We start from the raw sequence: 25034 nt of genomic DNA, 5'->3' as shown, positions 1-25034 counted from the left end.
GGAAATGAATAACGGTAATATTCTGCTCCATGCGATGATAGAATAAATAACAGATTGGTGCTTTTACATTGTGAAATGATTAACGGTATCAATCGGCTCTGTTAGATGCTAAAATAAATAGCGGATGATTGCTTTCACGTTCGGAAATGAATAAGGATATAACATTCAGCTCCGTAAGATATTGAAATGAATGTCGGTTGTTTGCTTTTACATTTGAAAATGATTAACGGTAACATTCGGCTCCGATAAGGTGTTAAGATACTAGTAAATGTTGGATGATTGCTTTTGAAATCAGAAATGAATAACGGTAACTTTCGGTTCTTTACAATGTTAAAACAACTGTCGGATGTTTACAAATGTCTGCAAATGCTCCCACCTTCTCATTTCAAATGTAAGTTTTGACCACCTACATCGTGGGGTAGCCTAGATCATTAGAAAAAAACCCAACAAACTAATGGTCTGCACACACATACGCAACGGAGAAATGAAAGGGAAAGAAAGGAGAAGTACAGGAAGAGAATTCTTCAACTAAAACATTATTCTGCAATGATTATTGAAAAATTTGCGTGGTTTTTCCGACGCTTGTGTTTCGTTTACGTAACTGACTGATTCTAGCAAAAGTACACGCGACATTTACACATACATCTTGAGAACTTGGTACATACTGCGCAAAAAGGCATGTTTTGTTTTGTTTTTTTTGCTTCATTGTCCGAACACATTCGGATAAAAAACTTTCGAATTTTGGATTTTGCCATTAGTGTCCTTCGCATATCATTCGCGTACTCCCCGAAATCTCACTGAGCTGAGAATGTTTTCGAGCGTAGCGAATACTAGGGAATTTGCAAGCAAATTCGTAAACAAAAAAAAATGCAGTCAAACTCGCAGACTCTTTTTATCGTCGGAAACAGTTTTTGTTGTCGATAAATTTTCAACGCGCTACGCTCGCAAACATTCGCCACTAAATGAGATTGGGTGGCTTGTGCGAGGATTTTTTTTCTTCTTCTCTTTTCCCCACAAACCCCGCTGCACCGCCCGCACATGGCTCGCCTCTAACCTGGTACTGTACATGATTGTGATTTATGTTCTTCTCAGCTGGACATCGAGGATACCTGGGATATTGGGATTAACTTGTATTCGACCCTTGGGAGCATTTTATTACAAGAGTATTTTATAGTGTGTTTTTGTTTATTAAAGAATGAAAGAATGCTTTTTTTTTTACTTCGATGTTTGAATGACCTACGGAGGAAAAAAAAAACTTCGACTTGTGCGAGGGAAATAACATGTATTTAGACAAATCTGGACCCAAAATTATCTTCGACATAGGCGAAATTCGACTTGTAAAACTTCGACTTGTGAAAGATTATTTTAAAGAAATAGGTAAAGAGATAATCGGGACTTTTCTGGAGCTTCGACTTGGCCGAGTTTTCGACTTGTGCGAGGTCGACTTAGCCGAGGTTGACTGTATTCATTATTTGTATATTATTGTTCAGATATAGTGAAATTTTAGTACATAACCAAAAAAGAAAATTGCTGGTCCCAAGGACTTTGTTTATAAGGGGAGTCACCTGTACTATGTATACCATACTTAATAGCTCAACCACAGAGCTAAAAAACAAGAATAAATAAATTTTAGAAAGTTTTTGAAGAGTTGAGCAATGTGTGGCAACAACATCCATACACTGGTACTCTCTGCTGCTGTCCACTCTTTTTGAGCCACGTTCACACGCCAATCAGAATCTCAGTCAACAGGTTGCAGACCTCCCAACCATTCTGAATTTGGAGGAAAGAATCTGAATTTAGACCATTCACAGCTCTTGTTTCAGAAGGAGTTATCCTATTTCTCTTGATAATTTTACTGCACACTCCTATGGGAAGTGCTCTTTCTATTCCTACTTATGAGCCAAATCATTCTTATTTTTCAGTCAGAAAGGTTGGGGGGTCTGAGGTTGCCGTCTGAGGTTGCCAACTTTGGATATTTTGCTCAAGCATACGACCGCGCACAAACCAATCGATAAATCACAATACAATGGGTATGCCACTGTACATTGAAAGAGTCATAACCATAGCTTTGTCATGAATGTATAAGACAGCAAAGCTTGCAATTTTCTCTACAACTTTGCTGTGCTGCATTTCTAGCATTAATGCTTCCATAAAAAGTTACATGGCTACAAGAAACAGAATGTTTTATGAAAGTGCTAATGCGCTGTGGTCACAGAATAATGTGGCACACAGGCTGGGGTTTACACCTTGGAATACAAAGAGTTCATGTATAAGGACACACTTCCGCACATGCAAACAAAGCTGGTTGCAGAAAGTAATCTGGAATGTCTCCACATCTCCTATCCATTCTGACTACTCTCGATGAAATCCATTGGTAGGCTTGGAACAGTTAAGATCTGGGAGGGGTAAGCAGTGGTAGGCTTTCTGTTAATCACATATCGCTTTCTCTTCCGCATATTTATGTGTCTGATAAGAGAGAGTAGAATAATACGGTTGGAGTCTCCACAAGTATTGGGACAATGCTCACGGTGCACTCGCTTCCTGAGGTGGGACTGCTATGTGTTCAAGGACGAGATGTAAGATGTGATTCTGCTCTGTGGATAGATGACACCTGTATCAGAGAGAGAGAAAGAAGATTCACACAATGAAAGTAAAATTCAGACAGAGAAAAAAAAAATTCCAAGGGAAATGAAAAAAAAAATCAGAAAGTGTAAAAGCCTCAAAGAGTGAAAATGCTGCAAAGAGAGAGAGAGGGAAGAGATTCAGAGAATGGAAAAGAAGATTCAGAAAACAAAAAGTAAGATTCAGAAGATGAAAATGAAGATTCAGAAAATAAAAAGTTAGATTTACAAGATTAAAAAGAAGATTCAGAAAATGAAAAAAAAAAACACAAAGATTCAGAAAACAAAAAGGAAGATTCAGGAGATGAAAAAGAAGATTCAGAAAATAAAAAGGAAGATTCACAAGATGAAAAAGAAGATTCAGAAGATGAAAAGGAAGATTCGGAAAATTAAAAACCAAGATTCATGGAGTGAACAAAAAAATCACAAAATATAAGAAAAGATTCAGGGAATGAAAGGAGATGATTCAGAAAATGAAAACAAGATTCAGGAAGTGAACAACAAAAGATGAGTGAAGAAGTACTACTTCTACACCCTGCTTTTTCAACAGAACATGTAACCACTATTCATCAATTTTCACATATGAAATGGATAAAAAAAGCGATGCTGAATTGCATAGAAAATATTTAGAAATATTTCTACTTTCAAGGGCAAAACAGTAAAACACTACCAGCATGGAATATCTATATTGCTCCTCTCCCGGATTTACTACTTTCACTGATACTTGGGCATGGTGCAAGGCATATCCATACCCTAATCAAATCTGAACTGAACAAAATGGAATAACAGAACAAACCATAACAGCTGTCCCACCCCCTTCCACTTTTGAAACAAACCAAGACAGTCAACCAGAAAACCAGAAAACTTATCTTACCATAAGTCTGCTTGCAACTTCTTCAGTGAAGTAAGATCTCTTGACTGGCAGGCCATCTGGTGTATCAAACAAATATTAAACCACACAAGAAGTCAAAAGCAATATAAGAATTAAATACATGCATCATACTTCACACACTATTATCATGGAACCACCTTATAAAGAGGCTGAACATAAAAAAACAGTTTTTTAACAAGATGATTTTGCGGGTCCCAGCTTTTTATATTTCTTTTTGTACCCTGTTATAGTGAGAAATCTGACATAACAAGGCAATTGCTGTGGTTTTTAGATCCTCCGTTATAAAGCGGTTCCCATGTACACCTTGTAAAATTTTAGGATAAGGAAACACAAGGACTACTTTTCTGTGTAAACAGAAGTTTGTAGTTGGATCATAAGTTTGTGCACATTATATGAATATGATGTAAGGGTCAGTGTAAGGCATACATAACATTTATTGTGGAATGTGGTCTGCGAAAGGATGCTTTACTTCTTTTTTTTTTTCTAAAGGAAAAGCTACAATATACAAAGGGATACAGCAATCTTGGAACAGGAACAAATTATTTGTTTTCAATAAAATCTTATTTCATATCATGCTTGCAATGCAGGTGTAGAATACATCTGTATAGTTTTTGCACCTTCGAAATTACTATTAGTAGTAGCAATAAAATTGCTATCATTGTGTTGTTATTATCATTATAATTACTGTTATTTTTATCATTATCACTCTTACTACTATCACTATCATGATCACTATAATCATAACAATCCTACAACTTTTTTTCTCCCAAGACATCTTCTAGTTATGAGATGATTCTTAACACAACTTAACATATCTCTTCAGATTCTTGCACTATTTAAAATTTGTATAGATCGTTGTCACTACCATCATCATCATTATTCATATTTGTTTTAATTGCTATTCTGGGATGATTCTTACCACGACTGACTGAAGAAGTAGAAAAACTTCTTCTGTGATGCATTCTGTTGCTGAAAGGAACAATGAAATAAGAGTAAGTCACTGCTTTGCAAAGAAAGAAAGAAAGAAAAAAAGATGAATATACAGTACTATTCAACTGAAAATGCTATTTGAATGTGGACAATAGCCAACATGGATATACACGTAATATTTTTCTAGTATTTCCATGTACCTTTAAACACTTAAAAAAGCAAATGAAAGGAGATCTCTGCAAAATCATTCTCTGTTTGTCTACTACAACATATGTTATACAGCTTTAGCACATACAATCTTACTGTTTATGCAATGCACTCCTGTTATAATGAACACAGTTATAACGAAATTCTGGTAACAACATCATAAAAATTCAGGCAGCAAAATTATCTTCTCTGTTTTTCCATAGTTTATCTGTTCAGTTATAATGAAATTTCTATATAACGAAAGAAAATTGCCGGTCCCAAGGACTTTGTTATAATAGGAGTTCACTGTATAGATATAGTGCCAATTCTGTTTTTACACAGCTAGTAAAAGTACAAGTGATATCATGCACCTGATTTCACAATAGCATTAAAAGAACGGAAACACAAAACAGTCAATTCCCTCCAAACTCCCCCCTAAACCAAAAGACATCAAGCAAAAAGGGCACATAATTCTTGGAACTGTTCAGGACAAGGCAAAGTGGAGACATTAAACGTCTTGTTTACTTTGGGAGTAGTGATTTAAAAAATGTTCAAGATATCATATATCACTTTTGATGCATATGTGTAGGTCAGTTGTATGACAAAACATCCTACCATATAAAATGTTTGCAATAAAGCCTAAAATATAAGGAGATATCACTATTTTCCTCATTAAACCATAACTACACACGGTTTAGTCTGGAAACATTTTTATTTTAAGCATTGTTCACATTTTGTATAGGGCCTATGTAACAGTACTTAACATCGATTAAACTGGTTCAAATTTATACATTGGTTGTTTCTATCCCCAGCTCAAATTTTAGAACTATTTTGAAGCACTAATGCTGGGTTTTTGTTTTATCTTCAAATGGCAATTTATGCCTTTAATTAGAGGTGGGCTATAGAGGGTGACATTTTCAGAACATGCTCATCACACCTTAGTTTGATGACTTTGTGCCTACTGACACCATTTTTGAAAAAAAGATCGAAAAAAATGCGAAATCCAGGGTGCCCTGGCCGAAATCGTTAAAAATCCAAGATGGCCGCCGTTTCGGCTTAAAAAAGACATTTTTGGCTATAACTCGGCTATTTTTTTGGTCTATTGTGATGGTTTTGGTGTCTAACCCCATGTTTTGGGGGTCAAGGAAGTGGATTATAATGATAATTTTGGTGTAAAACCTAATCTTCCACATGATACTAACCTTTTTCCCATATTTAGGGTTAAATTTCCCTTGTCCTTTACCCCTACCCCACCCGCCATTTTTTGCACTTTTTTTCTGTATTTTTTTAAGTCATGTTATCTACCATACTCTTGATAACAAGTTCTAGCTATCAATTTGGTGTTTTCTACCAATTATAAACAAGAAATATAACTTACATGTACGTTATATGATGTGTCATGCAGATACCGGTATGTGGCTGACAGTGTATTCAGGATGCATGGTAACTGTGCAACCAGTGCTAATACTGTATCTGCTTTATAGCGCCCACTGACATTTGGTCATTAGACCTTTAACAATAGTCAATGTGTACAATTCTAGTGTTGTACAAATATGTTAGTGTACAATTTTGTAAAATGACTTGAATAAGCCTTCTATATTCCAATTGTCCAGCACAAAGCCAAATGTACTTTACTTGATGATGTACATTGTATCTGCCGTCTTGCCTAAAAACACATTTTTACTATAACTCAGTCAGCTTTTTCATCTTTTAGCCTAGTTTTGGTGTTTCACCATCACCACTTGGTCCCTTTCTCATGCCTGCTTTTCCCTACCATGTACGGTATATTGCTGTACTTCAAAGCAAGAATCCTCACACTGGATGGGTAATTTGATACCATTTGAGTGATTATCCAACCAGTTCTATGACAAACAAATGTGTATGTACGATGTATGTTCCTCACATAGCATCATAATGGTAAAGTCATCATCTCACTCTCTGTGACTGAAAGTGCCTAAAGCCGAGGTAATTAATATCTGTTGACTTTATCAGTTATTTCCAGTTCTCTTTTCCAATTCCAAAATGTGGCCCAAGCACAACAAGCAGTTAGAGTATGTGCATCTACATTTGTAGGCTGTCTGTTACAGGAACATAAAACATGGAGAGGCCCATTAACAATGTTGACGAACTCAAGGAATGTCTGGATACCCGAGATCTCACCAAACTCAACTTATAGCTATTTTAGGTGGAGAGCTGTCATACCACAGACTCATATCCCATCGAGATTATTGTACACCCACATGTGTATAAGGTCTTGATACCAAATCTCTGCTCAAGGTGAAAATGAAGGTGAACTTGACTCTTCTTGTGACTGGAGGAGAGTCTGATAATCTCCCTGCCCCTGGTCTGCCTACTGAAGATGACATGGTGAATGCATTCAATCGAAAGTCAACCAATGGCATCATACAACCAACTGCCCATACCAACCTTGAAGATATTGTTGATAGTGAACTGGGCATCAATGATTCTGCATCTTAATTGTGATATTGGATTACATACAAAGGTGCAAGAAAATGCTACCTTGTTATGTGTTGAGACCAAGAGCATAAGGCATGTGGAATCGAGCACATGGAAAAAATGAAAGGGACAGGTCAGCATCAACACTTGTGATGCCCAAAGCAAGCTGGTGTACAAACAGTACTGCTGATGCAGATTCTTCCATGTATAATACATTGACTCATGGGATGCATCATCCAGCCGAAACATTACCTTTGTGCTGGACAATATTGGCATATCACAGAAGGCTTATTCAAGTCATTTTAAAATTCAATTTGTGCACCTACAGTAGAACCGTAGTGTATGATTACATGACTAATGACCAAATGCTAATTAGCACTACAAAGCAGATACAGTATAAGCACTGGCTTCACAGTTACCATGCATCCTGAATGCACCAGCCACATACCGGTATCTGCATGACACATACATATAGCATAAGTTATTTGTGTTTCTTGTTGTATCGTCAGTAGAAAACACCAGTTTGATAGCTAGTACTTGCTATTAAGAGTATGGTAGATAACATGACTTTAAAAAAATACAGAAAAAAGTGCAAAAAATGGCGGGTGGGGTAGGGGTAAAGGACAAGGAAAATTTAACCCTAAATATGGGCAAAAGGTCAGTATTATGTGGAAGATTAGGTTTTACACCAAAATTATCATTATAATCCACTTCCTTGACTCCCAAAACATGGGGATAGACACCAAAACCATCACAATAGACCAAAAAATAGCCGAGTTATAGCCAAAAATGTCTTTTATAAGCCGAAACGGCGGCCATCTTGGATTTTTAACGATTTCGGCCGGGGCACCCTGGATTTCGCATTTTTTTCGTTTTTTTTTTCAAAAATGGTGTCAGTAGGCATAAAGTCATCAAACTAAGGTGTGATGAGCATGTTCTGAAAATGTGACCTAAAATTGACCCTCTATAGCCCACCTCTACTTTAATCATGATTTGTGCACTTTATGTATACAATTATTCTTATAACAACTAATTACCACATTATCATCTGGAGAACATCTTCAAGCAGTCACGTTTTCTATTTTCTTTTTTGCACATCATTTCATTATCATCATCACATTCACTCTCACTTCGACCACAAATACAGACTGTACAAGATATAATTCACCCCAAGTTCAGGACAGAGACACAAGATACAATATACATTGAAGCACAAAAAGACAGCGTGAGACTCACGAGGGTTTGTTTCGTCACTCTCCCACGTATACTTCTCCAATGTCTGTGCATGCTCTGGTCGTATCCGCTGAGGTGTGGGCTGTGACAAAATAACAGATCAAACCGTGGGCAATGCACATAGCAGTAGTAGATATCAACACAGTATACAGCAACACTGTCCTAGGCTGCCAATGTCTGGATCATATAGTCAGATTTTTTACAAACATGGCCAAGTCCTCAAAACAATCTTTCACAATTTAATCTGATTTCTCTAATAATCATCTATGACATCAACAGGAAGCGCTACTGCCTTGTCTTTGTGATGAATGTCACTACTGATGAAAACTTGAAAATAAGGTTTGACACATTGCTGTCTGAATGGCATTCAAGTTTGGTGTGAACACCACTTTCTCATAAAACAAATTGTGAAGCTAAATATGTTTCTTTCCTGTGCAACTATATAATTGTCAACAATCAGTACAACATTCTGACCCATTGAGGACGGACTGATTTGCTACAACACGAATTTCCCATAGGCACTTGCCCGAGTATACTCGCGACTCTTCAACGGTTAAGTTGAGTAGGACTCCTGGGCCCCATTTCATAAAAAGTTGATATGATAGCAACTCTTACAGGAATGGCAATTGCCAATGTAACAACAAGAATATAGCTTCCTGATTGGCTGTTGCTTTTGAAAGTTGCCATTCCAGCAAGAGTTGCTATCCTCATAACTTTCATGAAAAGTGCCCAGCTCTGTACACTGTCTACAGTTACTTAGTCAGCCATTTAAACAATTGACTTATTCAGCCATTTAAACAACTGACTTATTCGGCATTACCTGCAACTTATTTATCAACTGAGTCACTTATTCAGTGTAGTGTAAAGCAAAATCACCTAAATCCTCATTCATACTCACAACACAGTATAAAGCAAATAAACTAATCTTAAATTTTACATTCACAGTGCAGTGCAGACAAAGTTTTACTGTTCATACTTCCGACACAACAGAGTAACGCAAACATTGTGTTCAAATCCTTGTATTCATGCTGCAGCTGACTAAAAAGTCATGATGGAATGCTCCGCGTCAGTATCTATAAGGCAGCAACTCCTGGTCATTTACTGGAATAATGAATGGCTGGCAGAAACAAATCTTTGCAGTGCTTGTGAGCAAGCAACAGTGCTAGCTCACTGAAATTACCTCTACCAACAACAAGCAGGTTAAAAAGCAGGCTAAATTATGACAACATAACTTGATGATGAAGAGGAGCTACAATGACAAAAAAAACAACAACAAACAAAACACCACAGATTAATTACTGTATATGCCATGTATTTTGTGAATTTCGTAAGTCAGGTGCTCTCAGAGAATTTAAACCATTATCCTGACATGCACGCATACATTTCTCCCCAATTATTGTACTCCATGATGGCACATTCAATCACTCCTGAAACTGTTGGGAAGTCCATATTTTGTGAAAAAAATTAGACTTGCTAAATAGCTTTGTATATGGTGCATACAGCTTCAGAAGACGTGGGAGATGTGGTCTGAATGTGTTAGGGCCGACATAAGGATGTGTGGCCTGACCGCCATTGACCTCCTGGACAGGGTCGCATGGAGGGCAGATGCTAAACTCTATAGCTTCCTGCTGCCTACCTTAAACCTCGGATACCAAAGCAGAATGCTAAAAACAGGATCAAGCAAGCAATTGATAAAGAAATGATATTGCACATTTTCACATACTAAATTGACAGATTTCAAATATAAACTGATGGCCTGGTTACCTGTAGCAACATTAGGAGGAGCACCCTGCTGATTTCGCAAGTCGCGAGAATGTCGGAGAACGCCCCCATGGGCAGACCGCTGGACCCCGTGATGCCACGTTCGCGGACCAGGTACTCCATCTCCGTCAGTACAGCCAGAGCCCCATCAAAGTCACCTTGTGAGAGTGAGAGTGAGCAGAACAAATTTCACACAAATACATCTAATACATTTTGGGCCAAGTCTGGTCAGAGTATACAGCTTCACTGCATTTGTAATGATACAAAGAATTCAGATTTTTATGTATAGGAGATGTATATACAAGTATGATACAATTCAAATTTTGAACGAGAGAGAAATTGTTATTTCGCCATTCAAATGATCTCAAAGTCTCTACAAAAAATTCAGATTATCAAGGACATTTTAAGTGAATTGTAATGCAATGGGAGTGTTTTATTAGCAGTTTCGAGTGTAGACACATATGACTACTTGTGACCCTATAACTTTTCTACAAACTGACAGCTTCTAGTCTAGGTAAGTTACTGTTCTTGTCTTGCAAAATATACAACAAAAAGGTGGCTGAAACCCTTTGAGCTTGCAAAATCCCAACTTGAGTAACTCTTCATGGCCATAGAAGAGATGCTTTTCACTTGAAATTGTTTACTGTTTTTTTTTTTTTTTGCACACGTAAGAATTGTCTTTCAATAAGATCATGGCAGAAACATGAAGGATTACAGAATTTTTCTGCCTGCATCACCAAATTGACCCCCCCTCGACATTTCGCACCACGATTCCGCAACGCGCAAAGATTTTGCTGCGTCGTTTCATGACTTTTTTCATTGAAGTCTGCCGCATATTTTGAGACCGAATTTGCGACGTCCGGGTACACCATTCTGAAGTTACATAATGTTTTGCATATGCATGTCAACCTGAAAACAGCTCAAATTCATGATATTGTGTGCAAATCCAATGCAAATTGTGCTTTTTGGTTAAATTGATATAAATTAGATTATTTCAACTTTTAACTATTGAAATTAATCAATTCTAGTGTAGATAAGCTTGATAACATGACGCAAATCTCTCGTTTGAAGAGGCTACACCCCAGTAAATAATGCCAGTGCATATCTTGGCAATCAATGACTTAAAGTCAAAGATATAAAACACCTGTTTCTTGACCCTGGCCTAATCTAAGCATCAGTCATCGCCACAGCGCCACAGGAGGGGGGGGTGGGGGGGGGGGGGCACCGCGAGAAGAGGAGATTGTTTTGGTTTTGGCATGGGCCATGTAGCTCCATGGTGCGTGTGTGTGTGTACGTGTGTGTGTGTGAGTGTAGACATTCAGCGTATGCAGACAGAGCATGCCTGTACTGTAGTGACCGGAACTATTGTCATTCCATTTTGCTCTCCCCTTCTCCCTCCCCCATCTCCCCCCCCCCCTCTCCCTCCCTCTCTCCCCCTCGCTCTCCCCCCCCCCCCCCTCTCTCTCTCTCTCTCTCTCTCCCTCTCTCTCTCTTTCTCAATGATCCAGTCAGCAGGCTGATTGTAACCAGGGAGGTAGTCTCACCTCCCCGTTGTAACTCACTGCCAAATAGCACATTGTCAGCACCGGCAAACTGGCAATGCTCTCCTTCTTATTCCTGTATTTTCGTTATTTACGGGTCGATTTTTTTCGTTCGAAATGTAAAATGGATGACCATAGAATTTCTCAATAGAATATAAAATTGAAAACTTTAGAAAGGATAGAGAAAATTGAGTTCACTTTGAATGGTCTGCCACAGGCAGATATCCTTATCATGCTCTTACGTAATACGACAGCTGCTTTCTCAATGATCCAGTCAGCAGGCTGATTGTAACCAGGGAGGTAGTCTCACCTCCCCGTTGTAACTCACTGCCAAATAGCACCGGCAAACTAGCAATGCTCTCCTTCTTATTCCTGTATTTTCGTTATTTACGGGTCAATTTTTTTCGTTCGAAATGTAAAATGGATGACCATAGAATTTCTCAATAGAATATAAAATTGAAAACTTTAGAAAGGATAGAGAAAATTGAGTTTACTTTGAATGGTCTGCCACAGGCAGATATCCTTATCATGCTCTTACGTAATACGACAGCTGCTGGAGTCATCAAACCCTGGCTTGGCCTCCAGGTTTGTCACGCCTGAGCAGAAAGTTTATTTGCAATGGACAAGTCCTTCGACTCCCAACTCCCAAACGACAAATATACGCACCCCACTTTGGGTATGCCCCAGTTGGGGACTCGCCTCAAACGAGGGATTGACGGCATGAAGTGCCTGCAACAAATTTTGGCAAAAAAAACTATAGGAAAAAAAAAGCTCGAAAAACAATAAAATACATAAGAAATTAACAAAAGAATAAAAAACAAAAGAAATTGATTTTGATTGTGCTATTTTTTTACAAGAAAATTGTTTGATGTGTTTTGAGGAACTCTGACACAAAAATTTAGCAATCCTTCAGTCTTTTTAATGGAGTTATAGGTGAAAAAATGATTTCATGCACATATTTGCATAATTCATTTATCAAAAATAGAAAGCCAATATTTTTCTACTGTGTGACCATGTAAATCCGGCTCTATCTTTAGGCAAAATTTTGTGGCAATCGCGCGATCAGCGGCCGAGATCTGAAGGGGGGGGGGGGGGGGGGTGGGGAGGGGGGTCAAATTGACACCCCCCAGTAAAAACTTGGTCTCAAATAGTCCCGTTAAAATAGGGTTAATATAGTCTGCACTGTACACACTGTCATACCTATTGCAATCTTGCATGAAGCCACTCTGCCCAAGGAATGGAGACAATCCAGAGGACACTGTAAAGAGATTTACAGCACATAATTTGAGAGGGATCCAGTCAGCCAGTTTACAGTTCCACTTTGCCAAGAGCAGAAAAAGGTCATTTGTACAATCAGGCATGTTTGTCTTTGGATTCACTGAGATAAGCATCCCTGATGTAATGATGATTCATGTACCCTTGTAAATGGTGCTTACTAGCACATCCACCTGACAGCAAGCCTGGTATTTAGCATTGTTGGTAGGAAGACTTTGTTTATGCATTCAACACAAAACTATAAAATGAATGCCTGCCTCGAGGTGTCAATGGACAGACCATTCTTGTCAACCGGCTCTGCGCAAGTTCATTCTTTGTTTGAATGTGAATTCCATAAATTGTGGGCATGCTTATGCATCATGCTGCTTTGAAAACGAGTGAAGTGCTTTACTAATTGACAAAAAAGAAAGGTCATTAGTACCAATGTGCCCATGAGCTAACTGTGAACTGGCTTATTTTTTATAGAGTACCAAAATGTGATGCCATAGCCATTTAGTCCATGGGCCCAGACCCAAAAAATGGGTTATTGGTACCACCTGAGGTGGCAAAACCTCTTTGGTGTCATCTTGTTTGTCAGGCATAGATATGCTTATCAAGCTATGATAGCATTTCCAAATGAGTAGCTTAGTCATAATAAATGAATTTTTAACCAGTTTGGTCTCATTTTTATATCCCTATACTTCTGAATCGAAACTAACCGCTGTACAAAGAAGAGCACTGTCTTTTGTATGTCCACAGATGTTCAGTTGTGAACGCGGTGCGCTCAGTCTTTATTCAAGGCAGCAAAGGGAATATCCAAAGGTTATGATGTCCACAGCTGTCACGCGGTGCACTTAGTCTTTATCTAGAACAATGTACCGTTATCATATCTAAAGTTCCTAATAAAAGGGATTATCTATACTGTTTTTATACTACCCTCCAACAAATACATCAGTTTTAAACAAAAATCACTCTGTTCATTTACAATATTATTTATTATAATGTATTGTAGTGTACTGGTACATTGTTTTTGCATTATCTTTCATTGTTGGATGGAAATAAAGCGACATTGGTGTGGTATTAGCGTTTTCACCGTAGCGTTTTCACCGGAAAATGATAAATAATTGAAAAATACAGTAAAATTCACGAGGAATTGCTTTTTTTGTTGTTGTATATACACTCTATCATAAGCTTTGGATATTCCCTTCGCTGTCTTGAATAAAGACTAAGCGCTGTGGACATCATAACCTTTGGATATTCCCTTCGCTGCCTTGAATAAAGACTAAGTGCACTGCGTTTACAACAGAACACCTGTGAACATACAGAAGACGGTGCTCTTCTTTGTATAGCGGTTAGTCTCGATTCAAAAGTATAAGGATATAACAACGAGACCATATTGGTTAAAAATGTATTTATTATGACTAAGCTACTCATTTCGAAATGCTATCATAGCTTGATAAGCATATCTATGCCCGACAAACAAAATGACACCAAAAAGGTTTTGCCACCTGGCCCATGGACTAATTCATCATCATGGAAACTGGTTCTGAACAACTTCAACAAGCTCGAATATCTGTGAACATCACTGTTGCTAACCGTGCTTGCACCTGGTTCCAACCCATATCATCACACAGTCTGGTACTCTATTGTTACTAAACATGCTCACACCTGGTTTAATCCCATATCATCACCTAGTATTACATTACTAACTATGCTTGCACCTGGTTCCAACCCATATCATCACCCGGTATTCTATTGTTGTTAACCATGCTCACACCTGGTCCATACCATATCATCACCTGGTACTCTATTGTTGCTAACTATGCTTGCACCTGGTCCATACCATATCATCACCTGGTACTCTATTGTTGCTAACCATGCTCACACCTGGTCCATACCATATCATCACCTGGTACTCTATTGTTGCTAACCATGCTCGCACCTGGTTCCATACCATATCATCACCCGGTATTCTATTGTTGCTAACTATGCTTGCACCTGGTCCATACCATATCATCACCTGGTACTCTATTGTTGTTAACCATGCTCACACCTGGTCCATACCATATCATCACCTGGTACTCTATTGTTGCTAACCATGCTCACACCTGGTCCATACCATATCATCACCTGGTACTCTATTGTTGTTAACCATGCTCACACCTGGTCCATACCATATCATCACCTGGTACTCTATTGTTGCTAACCATGCTCACACCTGGTCCATGCCATATCATCACCTGGTACTCTATTGTTGTTAACCATGCTCACACCTGGTCCATACCATATCATCACCTGGTACTCTATTGTTGTTAACCATGCTCACACCTGGTCCATACCATATCATCACCTGGTATTCTATTGTTGCTAACCATGCTCACACCTGGTCCATACCATATCATCACCTGGTACTCTATTGTTGTTAACCATGCTCACACCTGGTCCATACCATATCATCACCTGGTACTCTATTGTTGCTAACCATGCTCGCACCTGGTTCCAACCCATATCATCACACAGTCTGGTATTCTATCGTTACTAAACCATGTTCACATCTGGTGCAATCCTATATCATCACCTGGTACTCTATTGTTGCTAACCATGCTTGCACCTGGTTCCAACCCAAGCTATAACAAAAGATTGTGACATCATCTCTTGGGTATTCAATGGTTGTCTGACAAATCTTCCTTTGCACCTCACCAACTTGCCTCCTTCAAGAAATGTTGTCATAATGTTGAAAACTACTCTTCAAAAACTTCACATCTGGTAAATGAAACAATGAATTTCATTTTACTTACAATTTTATATCAAAATTTCTGATAACTCATTAACATGTACACTATCAAGATAACATTGTGCCTGATGGTTGAGAACAAATTTAAATCAGATCAATAAATTTGTTCACAAGTATTCTCAACTAGCACATATCTGTCATATCTTTTGTACCATTTATTTAAAAACAAACTAAATGCTAACCTCCCTAAGATAACTCATCCTAGGGACTGACTTTGCCCATTTGACTTTAGCCAACAGCCTGACTTGAAAGTCAACTCAGAGAAAATTTGCCTCAGACAACCTTCAATTTTGGTAGTATAGTAAGGAAAGTGGGACTTTAATCGTCATTTATGTCACTCTCACTTTATGGTCAAGATTCTACAGTTGAGATGTCTTGATTGAATACTTTATTTAAACGTAAAAGTATACTATCGTGGCACATAAAATAATGATTTGAAATCTGAATAAACAAGAGACCCGCGGGTCTAGCGCTCACCTGAGTATCGCAAGTTCGCCTTTCACGCAGTCACTAATCTAAATCATTCACAGCTCTACCAAAATTTGACCAGGCATTCTCAAGTACAAGATGAAAATGTACAATATCAAGGGCCCATTTTTTTAAGATTCCTTAATTTGGGGGGATTGGGGCCCCCTGGGGCCCTCTGGGTGGGGCATGGTGCCCATTTTGATAAATTGAGATATTGACCCCTAGGGATGCTACCTGCCAAGTTTGACAAAAATCCATCATGAGGTTTTCAGGAGGAAGATGAAAATGTACAATTCAGGCCCCCATTTGGACCCTTCCAACCAACCCCCCCCTCCCCCCCCCCCCTACCCAAGAGGGGCACCCCTGGATCTCCTATGAACAAACTTGTAGTATTATCTCAGCTCTATAACTTTTGATTCTAGAGAAGATTTATAAAGATTCCTTCATTTGGGGGGTTTGGGACCCCTGGGGGCCCCCTGGGTGTGGCATGGTGCCCATTTTAACAAATTGAGATCCTAACCCCCTAGGGATGCTACCTGCCAAGTTTGGTGAAAATGGGTCTTGGGGTTCTCAAGAAGAAGATAAAAATGTACAATTTAGGCCCCATTAGGACCCCTCCTCACCCCCTCCCCTGGGTCCCAAGGGGGCACCCCTGATTCTGCCATGAACAAACTTGAAACTACAGTCATCAATGTACTAACTCATAGTATTAACTTAGCTCTATCACTTCTGGTTCTAGAGAAGAAGATTTTTGCGGATTCCTTCATTTTGGGGGGTTTGGGCCCCCCTGGGGCCCCCTGGGTGGGGCATGGTGCCCATTTTAACAAATTGAGTTCTTAACCCCCTAGGGATGCTACCTGCCAAGTTTGGTGAAAATGGGTCATGGGGTTCTCAAGAAGAAGATGAAAATGTACAATTTAGGCCCCATTAGAACCCTTCCCCACCCCCCTCCCCTGGGTCCCAAAGGGGGGCACCCCTGATTCTGCCATGAACAAACTTGAAACTACAGTCATCAATGTACTAACTCATAGTATTAACTTAGCTCTATCACTTCTGGTTCTAGAGAAGAAGATTTTTACAGATTCATTAATTTTGGGGGGTTTGGGCCCCCCTGGGGGCCCCCTGGGTGGGGCATGGTGCCCATTTTAACAAATTGAGTTCCTAACCCCCTAGGGATGGTACCTGCCAAGTTTGATGAAAATCGGTCCTGGGGTTTTCAAGAAGAAGATGAAAATGTAAGAAGTTTACGCACGACGCACGACGCACGACGGACGACGGACGACGGACGACGGACGACGGACGACGGACGACGGACGACGCACGACGGACGACGCACGACGCACGACGGACGCCGGACGAAGGGCGATGGCAATAGCTCACTTGAGCCTTTGGCTCAGGTGAGCTAACAAGCTCAACCCCTACATCTCGTACATGAGTCTCCCCCCCTGCCCCCCCCCCCCAAGAAAAATACTATTATGCATCATCTTTAATAGACAATTGAATAATAACACTGCATGAGTGGCTACAACATTGAATCTTGCAAAATGAAACCATAAGTAATGTTGTAATTTTCTGATATATCATCATCTTAATTACGTTCTCTACCAATGGCTCAATTCTTTCAAAAGATTTTTGGTATTTCGCATGTCTATATTGAATAAAACACATATTACAAATAGGAAGGTTACATTTAAGAAAACCTGAACTCATGGAGGGCAATGAAAGTAAAGAGAAATTGCTAACCTGGTACTGTAATTCTGCTGCTTTCTGGTAGTGGCCCATGGCTTCTGCTGGCTTTTTCAGTTTCTGGAGAAAAAAAAAAGGAATATTGACAACGTACAGAAAACCTGGACAACAACAGGAAGACAATTGTCCTACTTTCAGACGTGAACTATCAGTTGAATAGTTATAAACAAAATGTAAGTTATTAAAATATACTATACATATAAAGGAAAAGATAACTTAAAGATTGATTTATTTCATTCATTTATTTGGAAAAACATAAAACAACATAAAAGTCATAACAAAGAAGCAAATATAACATTAAATGCCAGGACTCCTGAGAAGCAATGTGTGCTTGTAGTTGGAGCCCTAAAAAAAAAAGAGACTTGTAAAGAGATACATTTTAACCATCGCAAGCTGTGACATTGACAGAATATACACAAAAACAAACTAATTAAAGTAAGACATGCATAATACACCAGTTGACAAAAACAAATGAACAAACAAATATATACCTAAATTTGTTCGCACATACATTCACTCACTCACACATCCATCAAAAGTGCACATAGAATGAGAGATGAGAGAAAGAAAGGTAAAAGAAGAAAAGCAGTCTAGTCAGTCATCAATACCATCTGCCTGAACACACTCTATTGACTAGGAAATCAAGAATGACATAAATTGACCTTTCATTTTTCAACACTGTTTTTATCTGCTTTGAATTCAAAAGTGCAGGTTGTTGGGTTTTTTTTCAAATAGAAAAATATACTTTGAGCAAAATATGAATGAATTTCATATCTTACCATTAAACAGTTGCCAAGTTGCAGACACAGAGTTGCTGCAACAGATGGTTGCTTATTCTCTATGCTCACCTGCGAACAAGTACAAGAACAGGAAGAAATAATTTTGGTTAGATCATTGTAACACAATTGAGTGAAACAAAACTTGAGTTGGTACACCTCACTTGAATTCTGCACAGAAATAGGATTAAAATGTTTTCCAATTTTGGAGATGAATTGTCCTCAATGAGCAAACTCAAACATCTCTTTGGATCTTCTCAGGTAAAGCATGATCAAATAAAAAATTGACACTTACTGTCATCTGTATCTCATATATTTAACTGCTACACCTTCATGTTCATTTTTCCACTACAATAGCTTGGTTGTATGCAATTAAATGAATATCATGATTTACTTGATGTACTCTATTCTACTCAGTTGGTCAATTTCTTTGACATTACAGTCTTAAAAAAGAAGAAGAAGGAAGATGTATTTTAACCATCACACATTGTGACTTTGACCATAACATTCAAAAAAACATACCAATTAAAGTAACACACACATAATACATTAGTTGCCTCCCCAACAAACAAACAAACAGACATAAGTGTTCATTTCAATTTCTTTCTCTTTGTGTATTGTTCATTTTCAAATTTACTAGGAAATTTGAGTCCCTTGGGATGGAAATAGACCATCAAATTTGCTTATGCAGGGTGGTGCACAATTTGAAATTTGAGCATGTCGCAGCTCTGGATGTGAGAATATTATGAAAAAAAAAATGTATGTGCGCAGAGTGCACATCACAAGCATTTAGCGCACAACTGGCAACTAACAAAGTTGTATTTCCCATTGTGGTGCGTACATTTGATGTTCTGTCTCATGTTTTGCTCACAAATTTTCTAATCATCAGTGGCTTATTTGATGTTTCTCGAGTTTTGCACACGTTTGATCACATTTCATTTTGAGCATGTTGCCAATTCTTGAGGATGTTGCATAGCATGTTGCTGACTTTTGAAGATGTTGCACAAGAAATTGAGCATGTTGCAGCAGCATGCTCAAACCCCTTGTGCACCACTCTGCTTATGAGTGATGCCATATGCTTAAAGGACAAGTCCACCTTCATATACATAAGGATTGAGAGAATGCAGCAATATTAGTTGAACACATCAGTGAAAGTTTGAGGAAAATTGGACAATCCGTTCAAAAGTTATGAATATTTTAAGTATCTGCGCAGTCACTGCTGGAAGAGAAGACTACTACAGTGTATGATGTCACATGCGTACAACTATATAAGGAAAATAAAAAGAGAATTTCACAAAACTTTACTTTTCGAATAAAGTGCACATTTCTTCGACTTGCTACTGACGTATGTTAAGGGTAATATTATTCCCCCTGCCTTCTGAAAGAGAGAAGTCGAGTGTTCTTTTATTATGTGAGAAAAATGGAAATATGTTGAATTTTCTTTATTCTTTCTTTATATCGTTGTACTCATGTAACATCACAAGCTATAGTAGTCTTTTCCTCCAGCCATGACTGAGCAGAAACTTCAAAAATTCATAACTTTTTAACGGATTGTCCGATTTTGCTCAAACTCTCATTGATGTGTTCTATTAATATTGCTGCATTCACTCAACCCACATGTCTATGAAGGTGAACTTGTCCTTTAAATACTGCCTATTTTTACAGATGCATGAACCCAGAGAGCCGCTGAGAAACAAAAAATACAGGAAGGACCCATTCTGTGCAAAACATCTTAGATATGCTAAGAAAATCATAGTACTTGAAATAAAAGATTATATGCTGTTCTGCCCCTACCCTGACAGCGTGGTTATAACAGTTGATGGCTGCTGTGAGGTTCTCCTCAAAGCTGGGGCACTGCAGCGACCGATCGCTCCACTCCGCATCCATGAACTGGTGGGCAGCCTCCACCAGGGAATGCACCTCAGCTTGGTGGTTGGCTAGCGTGTGCTCACATCTGGTGAGTGGAGGATGAGAATCAATGTGATTGGTTACAACAAAACACACTGAGAGGCATATTTGTGGCTCGGTGGTTAAGACCACAGACTCTCAAAGTGTAAGGTCCCTGGTTCAAGTCTGTCAGCAGCAGCGATTGTGCCCATACGCAAGGCATGTTATCCATATGCCTACATGTACCAGGTAGTCCTCTGGAGGGCGACTTATAGCCGTCATTCCTGTGGTTGCTTGCTTACAAGCATTTAAATTTGCTTCACGAGTAGCCACATTACATAAAGTTAGAACACACTCTGGGATGATATTTTGTGAAGCACTCACATCCCTAACAGAACTGCAGTGGGAGAGTCAAATAAAGCTTTAATACGAAGAGCTTTGGGGACAATGGAGTAAACAGTTGGAAAGATTGAGTTCATACTCAGATTGTAACATGTACCATACGGTACCTGATTCTGTAATTTCAGATCAACTGGAAGACACCATACAAATTCAAGGAATATATAACAGGAACAGAGCTAGTGACATTTATCTGATAATGCTACATACACTAGTGCTTTTAAGCTGAAAGTTGACAAATGCTTTTTTCAAAAATTGAATGAAATAACAGGCAAAGACTTTGTGGAAATAGAGAGGGCTTGCAAAGGAGATGTAGTATCTGTAATGAGAGGCTGGTGTTACTTTAGAGTTGGTGTATGACTGTTCGGTCAGTTTGACTACATCATAGAGTAAAATTGTCTGTAACTGTATTCACTGACATGGGAAAAGCCATGAATGATGGCAGGAACTCGCATGAATACTGAACACCACCAGAAAGACTTTGTCATGACTTTTATATAATGTTGCACTGGCCGATTTTCAAAGTCAGATTCAAGGAATGGTATAGAATTGGTGGAGATGAGGATTTAGATTTTAACTTTTTGCAAGATACTAAGACCAATGCCTATTGAATGTTACAGAGCATACCATCAATTGATTCTCCAAGGAATTCAAGGTTTATAAATGAAAATTGGTTTTGAAATGGCTGAGATATCCAAAAACAAAGTAAAAGAAAGCAATATCAATATTGCTTTGTTTTGGATATCTCAGCCATTTCAAAACAAATTTTCATCAAATAAACAAACGATTCTTCTTGGAATTACATGCTCTTTCATATTTCAGAAGAGGTTTCTCATTATCTCATCAAAGAAATTAGAAACCTGAAGCCAGGTCTCAACCAAAACTATACCATCCCTTTAAGTCTGATTGTCACCTTTAATGTCAACACCTACCTTGCCTTTGCTAGACTGAATAGGGCAGCGTATGAGGGGCACTCTTGATTCTGTAGAACCTTAGAAAGGTTTCCTAGAGGAGAAATAGAGGGAAGAAACAAAGTAAGAATTGAAGGAAACACCCTCTTCTATTACTGATGGTCTATGCAGAATGCAGCAGCAGTGTTGATATGCTTTGTAGACAAAATCAGTTTGTGTTTCACATCAATCCTGAAAAACCTCAATCAAAATAAATATATTTGTATGAGCAGAGGTGTTTCAATACAATCAGGCCTTATCAAGTGGAACATCAATTATTTGTTTGCTATGTAACAAAATATTTGTTCTTTTTTTCTCCAATTGATACCTCATGAACACCATACATGGTGCAAATGTCAATGCAAAGCAATGCATCATACCATGTGTAAAATACATGATTCAGAAGATTTCTGAATCACGATTCAGAACTTACCAAATTCATCTGCTGCTTCAGCGACGTTAGGTTTGCGTAGAAATCGCCTAGTAAGGAAACACAGAGAGATTTCAGCAATCATGTACTTTTGGTACCTAAATTTATCATCAGTACCTCAATCTGTGAGTTTTTTCATTATTTTCAAAGAATGACATCAGTAAGGACAGTAGACATACTCTGCAATAGGTTTCTAAGTGATTCCCCAAAATGAGATGCAATATTCATTCATTCGAAATCATATGAACCACCACAGGCCCTGCCCCTGCTTAGGCAGCGTATGGAAGTTTATGATTTTCGGGGCAACTATACGAAAAAGTCCACTGCATGCTTATAGTAATTATTACAGATGCAAACACACACCTCCTGACACACAATCCCACACACATATACATGCACATGTGACATGCACACAGCTCAGAACATGTGCATGGCGCTAATGTACTTTTGTAACCATTTGACTGAACCGAATTGCACCAAATCTCAAGATAAACTTGTTAGCTTTAATATTTGCGATCACTCAATGTCAATTTGAACCAAATCAGTCATCTGTAGGCCTAAGCATCGATATTGAAGTCAACTTTCACGTTGTTGTTCAAAACTGCTCTTTGCATACCACTGATCTCTCGCTATGTAACAGTGTGACATACATTGGCCTGCACAATCTGACACTGAAGTTAGCCATCTAATGTTATGTGACGACTCTTTCAAGTAACCAGGAGCAAAATATCAATGTACAAAATGATTTATTTCAAGATGACTGATGTTGGACAAAGACACATGCACACATACACACACATGTATATATTCTCAAGAATCACAACTTTTTCAACTTGCCACAATCATTGCACACTGATTTGTAGACAGAAAAATTTGTATGTTCGGAGGAGTTATTTTTATCACTTTCCGACTTTTACAATTCTCTTCTGTATGAGGAGGGGATTCCTTGAAGTCAGACGTAGAGTCCGTGGAACATAATCCCTGACAACAAGATACCTCTAGCTCTAGTAGACCAATCATTCAGTCAAATTGATTTTTAGATATTTTACTATTAAATTTACAACAGAATACTACACTAGCTCCCATGCAGCAGCCGCTTATGAGTCCGTTCGGCAACTATGCCGGTACAATTTAGGTGTCTATGCTAATAAAAGAGAAACAAAAAGACCATAACCATGATAACATAGAATAGCAGAGTAACATCTTAACATAAAACTGAAAAACAAACAAACAAAAAACATGGGAGATACACTAACTAAGTGTAGGCCTATAACGAATATATTCAAGGTCACTGCCCAACACAGAAGTGAAGGTACCGGACTGATCACACGCCCCTATTGGGTTGGTTTTTCTTTCAGTTGTAACATTGGCTAGTAGGGTACCCTGTTCTGAAATGTAATTTACATAGGAAAGTTCCCAAAGACACCCAATCTTGAAAGCTACTTACTTCTTTAGCTTTCCTGAAATGGCACGATACTTCCCCAGATAGTCACTGTCGCGGTCCATCTTTTGTCGAGTTTGCACGGTACAGTAGTTGTGTATGTGAGTGCGCGTGTATACAGTCCTTATTAACCTTACAACCCTATACTAAACTGCGGCACTTACTGTACTTGTGGGGGAAATTGTAATGAGCAAGTGAGGGAGCGCATCCAGCTGTGGAAGTGGAGGGGCGGGGAAGGTAAGGGAGTGGGCACGGGGTATCCCTCGATCCTAGCTCCTTTCATACTGGTGTGGGCTTAAGCTTTTAAATCTTCATAAATGAAATTCAAATCTGGTGCACATTTTTTTTTTGTGCAATATTTTAAAATGTTTCATGTTTCCCCTTCAGCTAGTGCATCTTCTGGAATTCGGGGGGGGGGGGGGGGGGGGGGTATCCTGACCTTCCGCGGTATAGGGTGATAAATTATGGTCATTAATTGTGCGATGTCATGCATACTTTGGGTACCGTTTGGTATATTTTTCAATGATTTTACAACTCTTTGCAATTCTGCAAATATATATAAAAAAAAAGGAAAACAAATTGATTTGGGGGCCTTGTGAGGCCACCCCCCCCCCCCCCGATCCGCCACTGAACTGGACCAATCATGAGCGGGGAAGGAGCTCGTGCTGAGAGTCCCCCTCTCCCCTCTGTGCTCTCCCCTCCACATGCCAGGAGCTCTTGCTCTTCTTCTTTTCTTTTTTTTTTCATCTTTTTTTTTTTTAGAATTGATATTCAGTGATTTGGTGAACATCTAGTGAAATATTCTGAAAATTTTCAATCAAAAAGTGAAAAACTTTGGAGGTCTTATTCAGGCCAAATACGTGTGAATGGCTAAATTGTTATCTGAACTGATCTTTGAATTGAAATTCAGTTGTCTGGCGCACACCTTTTGCGCAATAATTGGAAAAATTGTTATATAAAAAGTAAGAAAAATAAACATTCAGGGACAATGTGCAAATGGATACATTGCGGTGAAACCCCGTTATAACGAGGTCCGTGGGACCGGCGATATTACCTCGTTATAACCGGTACCTCGTTTTAACCGTACGCATCAAAAACAAAGAAAAACATAAGCACGACGTCATATACCTATCAATCAAACTGAAGAACATCCTTTGCGTTATTACACAGTTATGGATCATTATTATTGAGAGAATAAAGGGAATCTATTTGTGAATTGATCCCCCAAAAAAAAGACGAAAAAAAGTGGGGGTTAAAATGCGTTAATT

The 25034-nt window shown here is 38.7% G+C and overlaps 1 protein-coding gene across 1 annotated transcript; it reads right to left on the bottom strand.

Annotated features, from left to right (window-relative positions):
• Positions 1–2523: 2523 nt before the first annotated feature.
• Positions 2524–23866, bottom strand: LOC139733595 (40-kDa huntingtin-associated protein-like). Its single transcript, XM_071644407.1, has 12 exons — positions 23773–23866; positions 22329–22375; positions 21878–21950; positions 20454–20613; positions 18663–18731; positions 17881–17943; positions 12822–12879; positions 10084–10238; positions 8323–8401; positions 4433–4482; positions 3496–3551; positions 2524–2611 (listed from the first exon to the last, which is right to left on the bottom strand). Exons 1-12 carry the CDS (start codon positions 23829–23831, stop codon positions 2524–2526), a joined length of 957 nt encoding a protein of 318 aa, XP_071500508.1. The 5' UTR covers positions 23832–23866.
• Between the last annotated feature and the right edge of the window lie 1168 nt (positions 23867–25034).

This window comes from Diadema antillarum, unplaced genomic scaffold (genome assembly GCF_040938485.1).
Source record: "Diadema antillarum isolate AM-2024a unplaced genomic scaffold, OU_Dant_1.0 seq00000484_RagTag, whole genome shotgun sequence".
In the NCBI taxonomy this organism is placed as follows: domain Eukaryota; kingdom Metazoa; phylum Echinodermata; class Echinoidea; order Diadematoida; family Diadematidae; genus Diadema; species Diadema antillarum.
This window is presented reverse-complemented; position numbering and strand designations above follow the sequence as displayed.